The following is a 17,844-nucleotide window of genomic DNA, read 5'->3' as shown; positions in this document are numbered from 1 at the left end:
AGGGGTCTTGTCTCTGTGTGGATGTGTTTGTGTGAGGAGGTGTGGGGTGAGGTACTGTATGTTTAGGGGCACGGCACACCCTGGGTAGAGGAATGTCAGTCCGCGTGCGGATGGTGCCGCTCCACCCCTCATCCTGGATCTGTGGCCCCGGCTGTGGCAAGTTGGGGCTCTGCCCTCCATTTGCCAGGTGGGATGAGCCCAAGGCCTGGCCCATGTTTGGGCTGGAGCGTTACACTTCCCTTTGTCAGTGTGAGTCACATTTGCACTGCTCCGCTGTCAGATGCTCTATGGACAGGGTGAGAACACCGGAGCCATTCACAGGAGAGAAACAACAGCTTCCGAGAAGCGCCGTGGGCTCTGGGGGCATTGGGAAAGGAGGGAAGTTATGTATTTACCTTCCTTTCTTACCCCTCCACTGGGAGACCCTCCCCCTTCTCCTCGCCATCGGTGCTCGTATGAGCAGTGCCCTAGAAGAGAATAAGACAGGACTCCTTTAGAGGTGATGAACCCCCATAAACGGATGGCCCAGAGGGTGCCTGTAGAAGTGTCCTTTCCAGCTGCCAAACCTTGTGCCGACCTCCATTCTGCAGAACGATGCTGAACCCCGGCCTACGGGCCCCATTTCGCTATCACAAATCATTTCTGTCGTGCCAGCCGTACCAAGCCCCAGTGCCGTGCAATCACAGGCCTGTGATCAGCTGGCAAAGAACTGCTCCCTGCCACAGACAGCCTACAGACTAAATGATCTGATTGTGCATCCTATTCTAATGAACTGTGTGGTGTATGCACACGTGTGTGTAGAGATGAAGAACAGTGGTTAGCCTGTGACCTGAGTCACCTGCGCCCTGTTCCCTGCTCTACCACAGACGGTCTGTGTAACCTGGGCAAGCCACTTAGGCTCTGTGACTCAGTTCCCCCTCTGTGAATGGGGGAGAGCAGCACGGCCCTGCCTCCCTGGGGTGTGGTGAGGAGAAAACATTAAAGATCGTCAGACACTTGGATATTATATATGTACCTGAAATACATAGTGTGTGTGGTAGGTCCTGCAGTGGGAGGGGAGATTCTCCTTTCAGGCCAGGGCCTCTGTTTTGGGAGCAGGGGGATCTGAGATTCATCCCCATTGTCTGTAGTGTGTGGCAAGGCGACAATCCCAACCCTAGGCTGCCCTGGGTAGGCTCCTGCTGATCGCACTAAAGGAAGACGAAAGGAGAAGCTCCCCCGCTACAGGGTTCTCTGTCAGGGTCAGAGAATGCAGAGAGGCGGCTGCTCCCTGCTGCCCCAGGCCCTTGGCAAGTTTGAACGTCACTGCCGGATGTGTTTGACCCAGAGCACGTAAATCCAGCATCTCCCTGACCTGCTGAGGAAGCGCAGTTCTAAGGGCTGGTGCCTGAGGAGGGGTCTGAGGCGAGCTCCGTCCCACCTGTGCCCGCTGGAGCGTCAGGAGACGACCTGGACTCTCCTGGCCCCGCGTTACGCGAGGCAGCCAGCAGAGTCCCCTTGTGCTGACTCTTTGCCACATTCCCCGGCTTCCAGACGAACGCGAGTCTGTTCCCAGTTGTTTCTTGGAAAGCAAAGACCACAGAGTAAGAGCCACAGGCCAAATACAGCTCAGAACAACCACAGCACAACTGGCTGCAGCAGCGACACTCCCTCCCATCCCCTGCACCCCGACCAGCCTCGCCTGTGTGCAACAGAGAGCTCCTCCCCGTCAGCCCCAGTGGGCTTGCCCAAGCTGCCGCAAGGCAATGACTGAGAGTCACCTCTCCCTGATGGCCAGAGGCAGCCGCATTCCCACCCAGGAGGATGTTATGGATTGAGCCCCACGTCAGGACAGAGAGGACGTGAATTCGCCCCGCCTCTGGTTTCCCAGTCGGTGAGGTCAGTGGGAGCATTGACCGCAGCCTTCCAGCAGACCGCAGCTCCCAGAATTCCTTGCAAGATTCTTCTCCCTAGGGGCAGTCACCAGGCGTGTTTGGCGGTGGGGAAGGAGCATGCCCAATGAGGTTGAACCCATTGAGAGGCAGCCAGTTGGGGGGCAGAAGGCTCGGTGCACCAGCTGGTGGCACCAACTGCTCTTGAAGCTTGCAGCAAAATACTACAGTCCTGCTGCTGCTTCGCGGGACGTCCAAATGGCAAAATAAAACCTCCAGCAGTGAGTCTCGGAGCCCAGGTCAGTGGACTCAGGCTCCTGCTGCGAGGATAAAAATAGCCATGTAGACCTTCCCGCTCGGGATGGAGCCCAGGCTCTGAGACCCACCCTCCTCACTGGGTTGCCGAGCCCAGGCCCCATTCCCCAAGCGGGAATGTCTTTACGCGGCTATTTTTAGCCCTATTTTCAGCATGAGCCCTGCCAGCGCCAGTCAGTTGAGCCGGGCTCTGAGATTCGCTGCTGCGGGGTTGTTTTTTACAGTGTAGACGTACCCTTAGAGGTTGCAGCTCTTGCTGCAGGGGGAATCCCAAATCTCAAACTCGGGTCCCGGCAGATAAAAGGGGAAGAAAATGATTTGCCGTTGCCTTGTTTTCAGATTATTTCTTTGTAGTGCTCCCATGGTGGAGCAGTGCGCAGGCCACACTGGGGAAAGGGCTCTGGCTCGGGATAGCAGAAGGTGCCGCCCGCCTCAGCATTGAAGTGCAAGGGCAGATGGCGAGGAGGGTGGCTCCCAGGGCTGGGCAGCAAGGGGAACTGGCAGGACGGGGCTGTGATGACTCTCATTCACGTGCACCAAAGCACACCCCAAAGCCAGAAAGCCCCTTTCTCTCCTCAGATGAGAAGCCCTGGAAGGGGAGACCTTGGTGGCTGCGGACGCTCAAGCCCTCCCCTCTGAAACCATCGAGCAATAACAGCCAGCGAGGCCAGCTGCCCCTGAAGAGATCCGTCAGCACCGAGCGCTACGTGGAGACCCTCGTGGTGGCCGATAAAATGATGGTGGGGTACCACGGGCGGCGGGACATAGAGCAGTACATCCTGGCCATTATGAATATTGTAAGTGTTATACCCATATCACGGCCCCCCACGGTCCCTGTGGCCCCCAGGATGGGAGCCAGGGGGACAGCCATGTGCCCACACTGCCGGCAAACCAGGAGAGGCTGCCAGGGAGCAGGTGGGAGGTAGACTGCAGAGTGCTGCGCTCAGAGGGCGCCTCGTCTCCTGGAGGATCATTGGCAGCCCTGGGGCAGGTCACAACCTGAGTCTAGACATGGCCTGGTCGGCCTAAAACACGGTGACCCAAAACCCAACTTGTGTATTTGCTGGGGAGGGCGGATCACAACAGGCCAGACTGTGCCTGTATCTCACTCGGCCAAGCGGGGCACGGTAATTGGGAGAAAGCTCCGCTCCCGCCTCCTTGTTCAGGCGGGTAAGATCGACCCAGCCAGCTCCTGGGTCCGGGTTTGGTGTGGGGCAGACCCAGTGCTCCCAGTGCCAGCACATGGATAGGGAGAGGCTAGAGAGCCGTGGGGAGTGGGCGGACCCTTTGGAGGCCCGCAGTGACTTACTCCCCACCCCCAGGGTGAGGGGTGTCGGGAGCAGAAGGCCCTTCGCAGCTGTTGCTGGGGTGGAGCAATTACACGCCACATGTAGCCCATAGAGACCACTTCTGGAGTCGGGTGCGAATGTATCTGACTAGGAGTGGCAAAGTCTAGCCCCACACAGCTGTGCTGTAGGGGAGTGGTTGTCACCCTGGGGTCCATGGACCCCTGGGGTTTGCAGACTATGGCTAAGATTTCCAAAGGGGTCTGCACCACCATTCGGAATGTTTTAGGGATCCGCAAATGAAAAAAGGTTGAAGCCCCCAGCCATAGGCTAGATCCCATAGCGGGGGACCAAAGCCATTCTCTAAACAGCACCTCCCTTATGATCCGCACTGCGAATGGGACAGGAGAAAGGGCAAAACACGTGGGGAAACAGAGGGGCCATCATTATGCTTCAGGGCATAAGCTGATTGACATGAGGGTTAGGAAGGACTATATCCCATCCCTCCGTGCAATGCTGCTCAGGTCTCCAGGTGAGGTATGGACAGGGAAGGCCTTCCTCTGCAGCACCTAGTGATGGCCAAATGGGCGCCTACAACACCGGGGAGAGGATGTTGGCTGAGGGGTTCTCTGTGACTCCGGGGCCTATTTCTGATTCTCCCTCTGTTCACGCATCCAGGCAGAGTCCCTCCGGGCGGCATCCACTGGCTCCCTTGACACCTTCGAGGAGCAGTGGGCACTGTCCAGGGTTCTCTGCTCCATGGTCCCCTTGTTTTGACCCTTTGACCTTCACACCTGCCCTTGTTATATTTTCTGTTGTCCTCCGTAATTATTTGAGTTCCCGGGCTCGGTGCATCCTCCCCAGAACCCAATAGGACCAGGTGTGGATTATAACAGAGGCAGGATACCAGGTGAGATGGATTAAGGGGATGCGCTGGGTGTGCTGACTCCTGTGTTCCCGTGAGAAGAGACAGGCTGGGAAGTTATTGACAGCAGGTGTGAAAGCCTCTCTTTGCTGGCTCTTTGCCCCGTCCCCTGCAGGACACCGTTTAGCTAGACTTGGGGCTTGTTCTGTGTGTAGTTTCTGATTGTTCCACGTGATGTAAAACATTCCCCACGTTGTTCCCTGCACCTATGCATGGTCCTCAGCAACGTTCAGACCCAAGGACAGTGCAGCCCCAAAGCCAGAGACCTTCACCCTCTGAGCTCCAGCAGAAGATCCATGGAGGTGGCGCTTTCTGTTAGATTCAGGGCAGAACCAGAGCCCCGATCTGAACACCCTTGGCCTTTGTTAGGTTCCGAAATCCAGATCCCAGTGTGATGGCTCATATATCTTGAGTTCAAGCCTCCTCACAGTGGAGGACGAGACCTCTACATACCAATAAACGCTCGAGCAGACCTGGTTCTTTCCAGCAGAAAGCAGCAGTGTGCACGTAAGATGCCATCTCCCCAATGCTGAGCTCATTTTTAAGACTTGTCTTTTCTTGTTTCTTGGAGGTCAGGTTGCCAAACTTTTCCAGGACTCAAGTCTGGGCAATATTGTCAATATCCTTGTGACCCGTCTGATTCTTCTCACTGAGGACCAGGTAAATTGGCAGCAGAGCTTCTGGCTAGTGGGGGAGCTTTGCCAACTCCGCCCCCCTCCACCCTAGCTGTGCAGTGTAGTCATGACCCCCTGACCCGGCCATGCTGTCCTGGCTTTGTGAAATCTTGTATTTTAACTGTGTGGTAAAGCTGTGAACTGCTGCTGAATGGTCCGGGTTCCATGCAGCGTGCACCTGGTGTGCTGCTCAACAAAGCAGGTTCTCCCAGGTGCAGCACGCCTGCTGTGCTAGAGACCAGACCATGTTTGTTCAATCAGAACTCACCTGCCATGCCCCTGAACGGACCCAAGTATTTACTGGGGGCTTGATTCTCTGTTCGGACAGAGTGGAGAAGGGGTTGCTGCAGGGAGCCAGTTGCAGTTCTGCTCCCAGGCAGGTCCCACATCTTCTGCTGTACTTTCCCCGCCTCTGCCTGCCAACCAGTCCATGCCCACAGCCCTATTGTCCAATGGAAGAGGGAAGCAGTGCTGGACTTAGCCCTCGCTCATCTAGGGAGGGGCAGTGCACCTTCTCCATGTCACACGCTCTCCTCTTGCTTCCGTTCCAGCCCACCCTGGAGATTAACCACCACGCTGGGAAATCCCTGGACAGTTTCTGCAAGTGGCAGAAATCCATTGTGAACCGGAACGGCAATGGGAACGCCATCCCTGAGAACGGCATAGCCAACCACGACACCGCCGTGCTGATCACCAGGTAAGGCCCCCGCTGCTGGGCTGTGCTCTCTGGGTCCCGTTTGGCTGCAGGCTGGTAACCCACTCGCTTCGCAGCGAGGACGCAGGCTAAACCACGGGAGTCCTGACAGTCCTTCGATGCCTTCCCAGAATTCACCTGGCCTGGCCAGAAGGGTATGTGCTGAAATCAATGGGGTATAAGCACATGCCCAGGTGCTTTGGGCCGTACTGTTCTGCCTGTGAAAGTGTGACCACAGTGCAGATATGAGAACTGTGCAGGGTTTAACTAACCCGGGGCATTGTGTCACCAGCTAGCCCCACCTGGAGCGCTCCCCTGAGGCATGCCATGGCACAACAGGCCCGTCTGCCTCAGTGTCCCTTGTTCGGAGACCCAATAACTTTACTCCAGGTTCTGTTGCCTCAATAATACCCCTCCCGATCGAGTTTATTACAAAATCGTTGTGCAAAAATCCCAAAACATCAGTCCCAACCCATAGTCCATTTGTCACCTCCTGAGCATGGAGTCCTTAAAATCTCATGGCATCTAGGTCCTCGACGCCGGTGTCTTCTGCCATACCTGGCTTGGTCCTCTCCTGTCCTTCTGCCAGGACAGCCACCCAAGTCCTTCCAGCTGCTCCTATTTCCTTCCGAGTGGGACCCCCACTGCCTCTCTTCTAGGAGATCATCCTCACCAGGGGAGCATCCCTCACTCCCCCGGTCCTCTCACTCTTCCCCTGGGTCCAGCTCTGCAGCGGGGAGACGTCAGCAGATAAGTTCCTCCACTGCCCCGCTGCCTTCAGCCTTCTCCAGCCCTCGGCTTCAGCTCCCGGGTTAGATGTAAGCAGGCAACTCCCTCTGCTGCTCTTTGGCCTTCAGCTGTCTTCAGCCCTGGCCCTCTGGCTAGGTGGAGTCAGCCAGCAAACCCCTCTTGCTGCTCTCCTGCCTTCAGCCTTCTCCCAGGAACCAGCCACAACTTCCTTCGGGGACCTTTCAAAGCCCCCAGGTCTCTGGCATCTCTCACCGGCCCTGTCCTGAGTGACACAGTCTCTGCTCTAAGGCAAGCCCCAGATGTCTCTCAGGTGTCCGTGTCCCCATCTCCAGCCTCATGCTGCTGTACTAGTGGTTGGCTGGGGAAATGTGCACCAGGATCCAGCCCAGGGATCCTACAACCCCCAGCCAAGGTCTGCTCAGTCCAGCTCCTCGGTGCTGCTTCCATGGGCTTTTCTTCCTACTGTCCGACCTTTGTCAGACCTTCTCCCGACAGCCTCTCTAGGTTCTCCTGTCCTGCTGGGCTGGGAGTCTCAGGACTTGCCCCTGGAATTCCCCACAAAATCCCAAACTAAAAGTATAAACATAAACCGAACTTCTGCCTTGCTTGGGCTTGACTTTTCATCCCCCTCATTTTCCTGGCTCTAGTCCTCGTTTAAAGGCCTCCTTGCACCCTCCCCTGAAGTCCAGCTCCTGCCCTTTTATCGGGGCTTTACCACTGGCGCCTGCTCCATTGTTCCCAACAGCTGCTTCCGCCCTCTCCTTTCTTGGGTTCACCCTGATCCTTTATCGCTGTCCCGCCCTCTTGCCTGGCCAAACAGGGCGCACCTGTTCTGGCACTGGGATGCTGGACCTGCTTTGTGTTCTGGATCCAGCCACCTGTGACACGTTGGCTGAGCAAGACAAAAGCTGGGGGTCCCTGAGAGCCCAGGACTGTTTATGGGGCGTGAGACTGGCATGTCAGTGGGTGCTGACAGGCACGTTTGGAAGACTTCGGCACAGCTGCTCGATGCTCACCCTCAGCCAGCACTGGCTGCCCCTCGTCTACCTGGACACTCAGTTTTAATGGCAGGGGGCTCAGGTTGGAGACGGGTTGGATGTCCCAAGTTTGGGGCAACTGCAGTGGGCTACGTGCAGATGGTATGGGGCGGGGGGGAGGGGGGTTGCACGTTCCTTTTTCCTCCAGGAAGCGAGGCGGGAAGGTCATAAAATGAAAGCAGCAGAGCAGGGAGTCTCCAAGCAGGACCCGATTCCTGCTGGCCTCCCCAGCATGCTGCACACTCGCTCCAGTTCCCTTCAGCTGCAGGAGCTGCACGGAGCCTGGCTCATGTCAGGGGAGCTTGTGAAATTTTTGATGGGGGGGGAGGGGCAAGCCAAAGCCCTGTCAGCCCCGACTTCACCTTCCCTGGCTCGCAGCGGCTGCTGCGTGTGGGACGCGGACACTGACTCCGAATTCCTCGGCCTCCTGCCAGATGTTTGAACTAACCCTGAGAGACTCTCTGGGCCCAAGTCCCTGGGGCCAGCTCCCGCGCCAGCCCTGGGAAGGGCCTACCGCATCTGGAGCTGTCTGTAATAAATTCCCTCTCTCCCGATAACATCTTGCTGAGCTGTGGGCTTTTTTCCTCCGCCGGAGACGTGTCAAGTCAGAACCTCCGAAGGCTTTAGCGGAATCCGCTCGAAACAAAGCGGCGAATGTTTCCCCCTCGCTCGGTTTCCTGTCGGGGGCGAGGGGTTTGGCCACGTGGAGCGAGCGGGGAGGCCAGAGGGCCAGGAGCCATCTACCAGCAATTGTCACTCTTAACCCATCGCCTGCTGGAAGCTGGTTTTCTCCCCGGTTTCAGGGTCTGTGAGGCAGCCAGTGGTAGCGAGGCCAATTTATAATGCTGGCTGGCATGTGAGCTTCCCCCCTTCCAAGGCTCTGTCCGGACTCCGCATCCTCCACCCTTTGAGCCGATGCACCTCACTCCTGACCAGCAACACCCCTGCTATTCCAGCCCACCCTCCACCATCCTCTTCTCTCTCTGTCACGCGCACACACGTATAAAAATTCAAGAAAGGCCCGTGCCACTGAATTGTTAGTTCCCAAAGCCCGTGAGTATCCCTATCTGGGGCTTAGCTCTGGCCTTTCTTCGTACCTCCCCCCCGGCCCTGTGCCCCAGGTGAAGGAATCCTGACAGACTATATGCGTCACACTCCTCGCCTTGAAGCTCAATGGACTTGGGCTGGGGCTGACTAACGGGGAAAGTGGATTGCAGAGCCAAGCCCCGTTCCAAGCCCTCTGACGCCTCCCCGTCCAGCCGTGCTGAGATCGGGCCGGCCAGGTCAGGTCAGGTGGCCCGAGAGATCTCTGCTGTCGTAAAATTGTCCAAAGTGGCCATGAGTTTGCTCAGGTCCCCCCGTCTGAGCCTGGGTAAAGGACTCCTCCAGAAACCGAGGCACACAAAATGAGCGGCTGTTTTGGGAAACGGAGGCTTTGCTGTAACCTCCCTGTGCATCGTTGTCCCCACCTGTGAAAGGTGGCTCACAGGGAGCCTGAGGGGGATACATTCATTGGGGCATGTGAGGCTCTTGGACACTCAGTGGACAGGGGCTATGGGAAAGGCTACTGGGGAGCAGGTGGTGCTTAATTTGTAGTTAAAAAGGTGCTGGGACTCAAGCAATTTTTTTACATTCACAAGCCCAGAGGCGCCGGGGGCTCTGAACGGCCGGGCCCAGAGGTGCCGGGGGCTCTGAACGGCCGGGCCCAGAGGTGCCGGGGCTCTGAATGGCCGGGCCCAGAGGTGCCGGGGCTCTGAATGGCCGGGCCCAGAGGCGCCGGGGGCTCTGAACGGCCGGGCCCAGAGGGGCCAGGGGTAGGCCCAGAGGCGCCAGGGGCTCTGAACGGCCGGGCCCAGAGGTGCCGGGGCTCTGAATGGCCGGGCCCAGAGGGGCCAGGGGTAGGCCCAGAGGCGCCGGGGCTCTGAATGGCCGGGCCCAGAGGCGCCGGGGCTCTGAATGGCCGGGCCCAGAGGCGCCGGGGCTCTGAACGGCCAGGCCCAGAGGCGCCGGGGCTCTGAACGGCCGGGCCCAGAGGTGCCGGGGCTCTGAATGGCCGGGCCCAGAGGGGCCAGGGGTAGGCCCAGAGGCGCCGGGGCTCTGAACGGCCGGGCCCAGAGGCGCCGGGGCTCTGAACGGCCGGGCCCAGAGGCGCCGGGGCTCTGAACTCCCAGGGCCAGAGGTGCTTGGGCTCAGCCCTGGCAAGCCCTGGCACAAATTAAACACTGGGAGCAGGGCCCCATGGGTAGTAGGTGGTTCAGCTGGAGTGAGGTCAGTAGAATAGGTGCTGTGATTGGCCATCCGAATCGCTGCTCACTTCCTTCGTTCAATCTTGGCATCGTTTTCTTTTCGATCAAACGAAATAAGGAGGGTATTTTCCAGCAGGAGGGGCACTGCTGCTGCTCGGTTCCCAAGATCTCCTGGCAGCTCAGGGGACGTCTGCACTGCCATAAACAACACCACGGCACCAAGTCTCAGAGCTTGGGTCAATTGACGGGTTTGCAGGGCTTGGGCCGCGGGGCAATGTGGACCCTTAGGCTCAGGCTGGAGTCTGGGATCTCATGAGAGGGGTGGGTCTCAGAGCCCAGACTCCAGCCTGCCTGTCTACACTGCAGTTTCATAGCTGCGTCGTCTGAGCCCCATGAACTGGAGTCAGCTGACCCAGGCCAGTCGCAGCCATGCAGTGCAGTGTAGACAAACCTTCAGAGACCCAGGCTGTGATAATACAGGCACTCAGAGCAGCCAGATGACAAATATCCAAAGGATCTGTGCTCACTTCTCCTAGGGGAAAAGCCCGGGAGGCTAAGATGCTTTGGCAATTAGCCAGAAAACCATGCCCCTTTTTTTCCATTGGGGGGAAACTGTGGAGATCTAATGAAAGCTGCCATCTTTTCAGCCTGCACTGTTTTTTGATGTAATTTCATCTCTTTCCTTTCTTATCTTTCAGATACGATATATGCATCTACAAGAACAAGCCATGTGGCACCTTAGGTAGGTAAGAGCCCAGCTCAGAGACTCTGTTGTAACTAATTCTTCACTCTTATCTAGCGCTTTGCATCAGTAGAGGTCAAAATGCTTGACAAAGGAGATCAGTAGCCCCATTTTACAGATAGGGAAACTGAGGCAAAGAGCGGCAAAGTGCCTTGCCCAAGCTCAGCCAGCAGGCCTATGATAGAGCTGGGAACAGAACCTTGGTATCCTGAGTCCCTGTCTAATGCTTGATCGTCTAGGCCGCACTGACTCCTTACTTCAATGAGTGTTAAAAAAAATCTACTTAGTGCCAAAGGTCTGGTGACTGGCTTTGGCCCATTTCACTGTTCTATCCCTTGTTCAGTTCCAGCCCAGTGACTCATTCTGAAGGCTGGTCAGCAGCCCAGTCTCTCTGGCTGCAGAGGAGAGAGCTAGGACTCTGTTGTGATGTACACGAAGGGAATTCTTTATTGCCGCTGCTGGACACAGACCACGCAGTTCTCTCTGGCTCTGCCCTCTTGTACTGCCCATACACGGGGTCTCCGTAAGTTTGGTCTAAACTGAGCGGTCATGGAAGGGAGGGCTGAGTATACTCCCCCAAAGTAAAATAGATGGGCTGGATCTCAAAGAAACTTCTTAGAGGCTTGGTGGTCCAGCTGGGAGGCCAAGAACCGAATGGGCCGTGGAGGACAAACTCCTCACTCATCGTGGGATTGTGTCCTGTTCTGGTAGATGGGTGGGAAGCTTGCACCTGCTCTGTAGGTAGATAGAGGGTTCCCTTGTCTCAGTATGGCACCTGTCGGTAGGAAGCTATGCTCTTAACAAATAACCAAAGGCCCCCACTCTGACTCCACGGGTGGAAGGGAGCCCGGCATTGAGCCTGGGGCATCCTGTGTGCAGAGGGACTGAGGAACCCAGAGATATTCCGGGGTGCTGAGCAGCACAGATGGACGCAGGTTTGAGTCTAGTGGTGATGGGTGCCAACCAAACCCCCAGAGCAGAAAGCCCAGGATGTGGGCTTTGTCTCTTTCCAATGGGCAGCGGCAGGACGGTGGCTTCAGCCCTTTTTAGACAGATATTCAGTCTGCTGAAAACAGGCCTTGGATGGGCTTTTCTGTCCCCACTGGGCTCGTCTGGTGTGACCAGCTCCACTTCCTCACTGTGTAGACAATCTGGGGAGCAGATCTGAAGCCTGGTGGAGTTTTATTGGCGCTTGGTGTTTCCAAACCCTCCTGCTGTTCCCAGCCATCTCGCGGCAAAGCGAGTTCGTGGCCAGCACTGGGAGTCGCTGGAGACCTGGGTGCCAGAGCCCAGCAAACCACTTACCCCTCCTGCTCTAGGGCCTGATGCACAGTCCACTGAAGTCAATGAGAAGAGTCAGGCCCTCCAGGCCAGGTTAACGCGCCGAATTAACATTAAGCCCAAAGCCCGCTGTTTAACCCTGAAACACGGCTTGTGGCCTCGCCACCAGTGCTCCTCACTGGCCCCGTACCAACCGCAGCTGCGTTTCCTAGGGCTGGCCCCGGTGGGAGGAATGTGTGAGCGAGAGAGAAGCTGCAGCATCAACGAGGACATCGGGCTGGCCACTGCCTTCACCATTGCCCATGAGATCGGCCACACGTGAGTGTTACACCCGGAAGCGTTTCCCCGGGGAGCCGCTTAACAGGAAAGACCTCCCCTTTTTGCCTGCTCTCACCAGTAGCCAACTGGAGAATCGTCTTCAGCGTAAAGACCTTGGAATATCCATGCGAGGTGGGACCAGCAGTCCATCCAGTTCAATATCCCACACCCATGCCAGATAGGCTAATGTCCCCACTCCAGGCCAAAGCAGATCACACCAGTAGTGCATGTAGACAGATCTCACTTCTTGCTCATACTGGGCCAGGCCATTGGTCCACCTAGTCCATTGTCTTGTGTCCAGCAGTGGCCAATGCTCCGTGCATCATAGGAAGGCTTGTGATGCCTAATGCACCTGGACCAATGTACAACGCTATACCATGGGGAAAGGAAATTTCTTCCTGACCTTAGTGATGCGCTGGTGTCCTGAAGCCTAAGCACTAACAGCCCCTTGACACTTTATCTTCTCTTGTGTAAACTTTTGGAGTAGGGACTCTTGTTTATTATATGTTTGCACCGCACCTTGCACGGTGGGACCCATTTACCTCACATGCACTTGCTCCTCAGTAGAAATATTTAATCATAATTCATACATTCATTCAAATAAACACCTCCTCGTTTTTAATCCTGCTTAGCTATATGCCTCAGCAATGACAAATATCAAGAATGACAAGAATAGCATCCTGTAGTTATGTAGGCTAAACTAAGAGCAGTCAAATCTCATGCTCCATGTCTTCAGCTGCCACCTCCATGGGTCAGGAAGGAATTTTTGCCCCACATGCTTTCATGCACAGTTATCGAGGTACATTGCGGGTGGTCAGGATTATTACACTATCCTCTGAAGCTAGAAGCAGGACACTGGACTAGGCAGCCCAATGGTCTGGTCAAACAGAGGAAATGCCATATTCCTATAATACTGTGTTACAAACCCAGTGCAGAGTGAGTCTCATTAATTTGCGGGAAGGGAGAATATTAGTCATTAAGGGACCAATCCTGTGAAATGCTGTGGAAATAACTCCTGTTGCCATCAAGAGGAGATGCTCTCGCCGGATCAGGCTCTTTGCACTCATTACTCAGAGACTTACTTTACTTTAGACCTTGGTCCAGCCTGTGCTTTGCTGCACATCGGGCTACCCACATTTGCCATCCTTGCCTGTCAACTGCCCTTCTCGCCAAATCCTCCCATTTCATGTTGAGGAGCTTGATGTCATTCAGAACTGTTCGTTTCCATGTTATTCGCGGTCTTCCCCTCTTTCTTGCGTTTTCTGGCTTCCATTCAAGGGCGGTATTTGGTAAGTGTTCCTTTTCCATGTCCCAGCCACTGAGGTCTTCTTTTGTAGATTATTTGTGAGAGGGTGCCTTGTCCAGTAATTTTTCTAACTTCTTCATTTGTCTTCCTATCTCTATATGTTACTCCCAATATTCTTCTCGGACATTTGTGATGAAATGCATCCAGCTTTTGCGTATCTTTCTTGGTAAGTTGCCCTGTCTCACTGCTATATGTTGTGATGGTGATAACAATTACTTTGTATGCAGTTTTGTCTCAATGCAGTTTTGTCTCAAGGGAGATGTTTTTGAGTATTCCAAATGCAGAGTTTGCCTTCCTGATTCTTCTTCTTGGCCCTGGTCTACACTTGGGGGGGAATCGATCTAAGTTATGCAACTTCAGCTACATGAATAACGTAGCTAAAGTCGACATACTTAGATCGACTTACCGTGGTGTCTTCACCACGGTGAGTCGACTACTGCCACTCCCCCGTTGACTCTGCCTGCACCTCTCGCCAGGGGCGGCTCTAGGCATTTTGCCGCCCCAAGCACGGCAGGCAGGCTGCCTTCGGCGGCTTGCCTGCGGAGGGTCCGCTGGTCCCGTGGCTTCAGCAGACCTCTCGCAGGCGTGCCTGCAGGAGGTCCGCCGAAGCCACGGGACCAGCGGACCCTCCGCAGGCATTCCGCCGAAGGCAGCCTGCCTGCCGCCCTCGCGGCAACCGACAGAGCGCCCCCAGTGGTTTGCTGCCCCAAGCACGCGCTTGGCGTGCTGGTGCCTCGAGCCGCCCCTGCCTCTCGCGGCACTGGAGTACAGGAGTTGGCGGGAGAGCACTCGGGGGTCGATTTATCGAGTCTAGACTAGACGCGATAAATAGACCCTCGCTGGATCGATCGCTGCCCGCCGATCTGGTGGGTAGTGTAGACATACCCTTATTATTTCCTCAGAACTAGTACCCTCTTGACTGATGGTACTTCCAAGATACATAAAATTGTCCACCTTCTCCAGTTTCTCTTCTTCAATTTTGACTTCTGTCCTTATAAGTCCCCATTAACATGACTTTACATTTCTTTGCATTGTATCTCAAACTTATCTTCTCCATTGCTTCTTTTACTTGATTTGTACCTTTTTGTAGTCTGTTGGCATCTTCACTGATAAGAGCGATGTCATCAGCGCAGCCTAGATCAAATATCCTTGAATTGTTCCATTTTAGGCCATATGTATCACTGTCACATTGTTTTAATCCATAGTCGATGACTAACATAAACAAAAAAGGAGACAAGACGCACCCCTGCCTTACACCTGTCTTGATACTGAATGGCTTAATCATAGAATATCAGGGTTGGAAGGGACCTCAGGAGGTATCTAGTCCAACCCCCTGGTCAAAGCAGGATCAATCCCCAGCTAAATTATCCCAGCCAGGGCTTTGTCAAACTTGACCTTAAAAACCTCTAAGGAAAAACCACCTCCTAGGTAACCCATTCCAGTTCTTCACCACCCTCCTAGTGAAAAAGTTTTTCCTAATATCCAACCTAAACCTCCCTCACTGCAACTTGAGACCATTGCTCCTTGTTCTGTCAATCCCTTTTCCATATTAACGCAGCACTTAGATTTGACGTAGAATGCCTTCATCGTGTTAATTAATTTTGTTGGAATTCCATATTGTTCCACAATTTTCCACATTGTTTCTCTGTTTACACTATCGAATGCCTTTTGAAAGTCCACAGAATCGATGGCATGACTGCCTTGAAGTTCAATTGTGTTCTCAATAATCCGTCTCAGGGTGAAAATAGCACCTGTGCATGATCTCCCTTTTCTAAATCCAGATTGTTGTTCACGCAGGATGGTATCCATCTTTCCTTTCATTCTGTTCAGGAGGACCACTGCTAATACTTTTCCTGTGACAGATAGAAGTGTCGCTCCCCTCACCTTTCTTTGGTAACTTAATTATGATAGCAAGGGTCCATTCTTCCGGCACTTTCTCCTCCGTCCATATTTTGCTGCAGAGTGAACAGATGACTCGTTCTGTGTCTTCGCCTCCATATTTAAGCATCTCAGGATGAACGCCGTCCAAACCAGGTGCCTTGTTGTTTTTCAGCTCCGGCAATGCTTTTTTTACTTCTTCGATTTTTACCTCAGATACATCTCTATCTAGGTCTAATGGTTTATCATTGTTAAATTCCAGTCTTGTAACTGGTTCTGGTTGGTTTACCACTTCTTTGAAGTGTTCCACCCATCTATTTTCTTGTTCCTCCTTGACAAAGCAGTAAAGAAACAGTGCCAAAAAAGATAAGCCAAACTGGTTAGAAAGTAAGGCTAGTGAAGCAGGGGAAAGAAACAATACAGGAACAGTCTACACGGTCCTGAAACAGTTAACAGGATATGGAACTCAGAGATTAGAGCTGAGTAAACTCCTCCCCGGTCCATCTCCCTCCTCCCAGACGGAGTCCCACCTCCATCCCCACTCCCCCTCCCACTCTTTGACCAAGTGAGGTTCCTCTACCTCCCAGTGAATGCCAGAACACAGCTCCCTACAACCCCCCAAATCTTCTCTGCCACCAGCCCTGTCTCCCCACTCAGCCATGTGGTCAGATCCTCGCTGTTCTTCCATGCTTTCCCACTCCTAGTCCCCCGCCTGAGGGAGGGATCAGAAACTGGAAGTGGTGGGAGGCCCGGAGAACAGGGCGTACCCAGGAGGGGCAGGAAAAGCTGACCGGTTGCACTCTAAAGTCCCCACCTCCCAGGGCATCTTCCGTTGGCCCAGCATCCCTCACTGGCTTCCTCCAGCCAAGGAGCCTGGCCACCTCGGCATCATCCGGCTTCCTGTGGCTCTGTGCCCAGACACGCTGGAGGGACATCAGCCGCTCGTAACCGCAGCTCGCCTCTTTGTCGTTGTTGTTGTGACCTTTTCCAGGTTCGGCATGAACCATGATGGAGTCGGCAACGGCTGCGGCTCCCGCGGGCAGGAAACAGCCAAGCTCATGGCTGCTCACATCACCATGAAGACCAACCCTTTCGTATGGTCGACCTGCAGCCGGGATTATATCACCAGCTTCCTGGAGTAAGAAACCTGGCCAGCCCCACCCACCCTTCCCCTGCCCCATTTGCATTCTATTCCCTGGCTCCCAATATTCAGCCCTTTCCCAGCCAACAAGGCGTTTCCCCTTCTCTCTGTACATTTGTCTGTGGTTTGCATTATCCTCTGCTAATGCCACTAACCCTCCCGACTTACCTGGCCCTGCAGCATCCAGACCTTTCCATAGAGCCACACAACTAGCAGGAATTTCCCAAACGAGCCACCAGCTTTTTGAGACCTTTCAAAGGATTTTGGTTGAGCTGGGAAGTGCGGAGAGGGGTTGCGTGTGGAGGAAAGATGCTGGGGAGATGCAGCTCCTCTTTTTATCCACACAGCATGGGCAGCGGCGCAACCAGCTTCCCCCATATGCTGTGGATGGGGATTTTCAGAAGTAGCTAAGGCCGGGTTGGGCAAACTTTTTGGCCTGAGGGTGGGTGAGGAAATTGTATGCAGGGCCAGGAACATAGGGATGGGGCGGGGGTGGTGGTGGTGCGGGAAGGAGTGCGGGTGCATGAAGGGGCTCAGGGCAGGGGTTGGGGTGCAGGAGGGGGCTCAGGGCAGGGGCTGGGGATGTGGGAGGGAGTGCGGGTGCAGGAAGGGGCTCAGGGCAGGGGTTGGGGTCTCAGGGCAGGGGGTTGGGGTGTGGGGTGCAGGAAGGGTTCAGGGGGATGCGTTCCTGCCCAGCACCACTTCCCTCAAGCGGCTGCGGGGTGGCAGTGGCACGCAGTGGGGTTAAGGCAGGCTCCCTGCCTGCCCTGGCCCCATGCCGCTCCCGGAAGTGGTCAGCATGTCTGGCAGTGGCTCCTGGGGGTGGTGTGGGGCAGGCGGCTCTGCCGTGCACAGCCCTCACCTGTGGGTACCACTCCTGAAGCTCCCATTGGCCGCGGTTCCCCCTTCCCGGCCAATGGGAGCTGCGGGGGGCAGTGGCTGCAGGTAAGGACCATGCACAGATCCCTCTGCCTCCTCCTCCCCCAGGGGCTACAGGGACGTGGTTCCGGCCGCTTCCAGGAGCGGCGCAGGGCCAGGGCAGGCAGGGAGCCTGCCTTAGCCCCGCTGCGCCACGGGGTTGGCAATCCCGCAGGCTGGATTGAAAGCCCTGATGGGCTGGATCCGGCCCGCGGGCTGTAGTTTGCCCTCCCCTGAGCTAAGCAACTTAGGAGCCAAGGGAGAGATTTTCAAAAGCACCTTTGGGGATTTAGGTGCACAAGTCTTAGTTACTGTCACCAAGATTTGTGCACCAAAGTTCCTTCAGTGCTTTTGAACTTTTCTCCCCTGAGTCCCGTTGAATATCGATGGGACATGTGCTCCTAAGCCTCTGATGTGCTTTTGAAAATCGTACCCCGTCCTAGCAATGCACTGCAGTTCTGC

General features: G+C 55.2%; 1 protein-coding gene across 2 annotated transcripts in view; it reads left to right on the top strand.

The window, feature by feature from the left end:
* ADAMTS10 (ADAM metallopeptidase with thrombospondin type 1 motif 10) overlaps positions 1–17,844 on the top strand; it is a 132,592-nt gene that overhangs the window by 70,834 nt on the left and 43,914 nt on the right. For both annotated transcript variants that reach the window (XM_039515612.1, XM_039515613.1), the window contains 6 exons: positions 2,766–2,983; positions 4,974–5,057; positions 5,623–5,768; positions 10,497–10,540; positions 12,034–12,139; positions 16,315–16,461. In XM_039515612.1, coding sequence (XP_039371546.1) covers positions 2,766–2,983; positions 4,974–5,057; positions 5,623–5,768; positions 10,497–10,540; positions 12,034–12,139; positions 16,315–16,461 — 745 coding nt within the window. The remainder of the gene's footprint in view (positions 1–2,765; positions 2,984–4,973; positions 5,058–5,622; positions 5,769–10,496; positions 10,541–12,033; positions 12,140–16,314; positions 16,462–17,844) is intronic.

This window comes from Mauremys reevesii, linkage group 26, assembly GCF_016161935.1.
Source record: "Mauremys reevesii isolate NIE-2019 linkage group 26, ASM1616193v1, whole genome shotgun sequence".
NCBI classification, from domain to species: Eukaryota; Metazoa; Chordata; order Testudines; family Geoemydidae; genus Mauremys; species Mauremys reevesii.
This window is presented reverse-complemented; position numbering and strand designations above follow the sequence as displayed.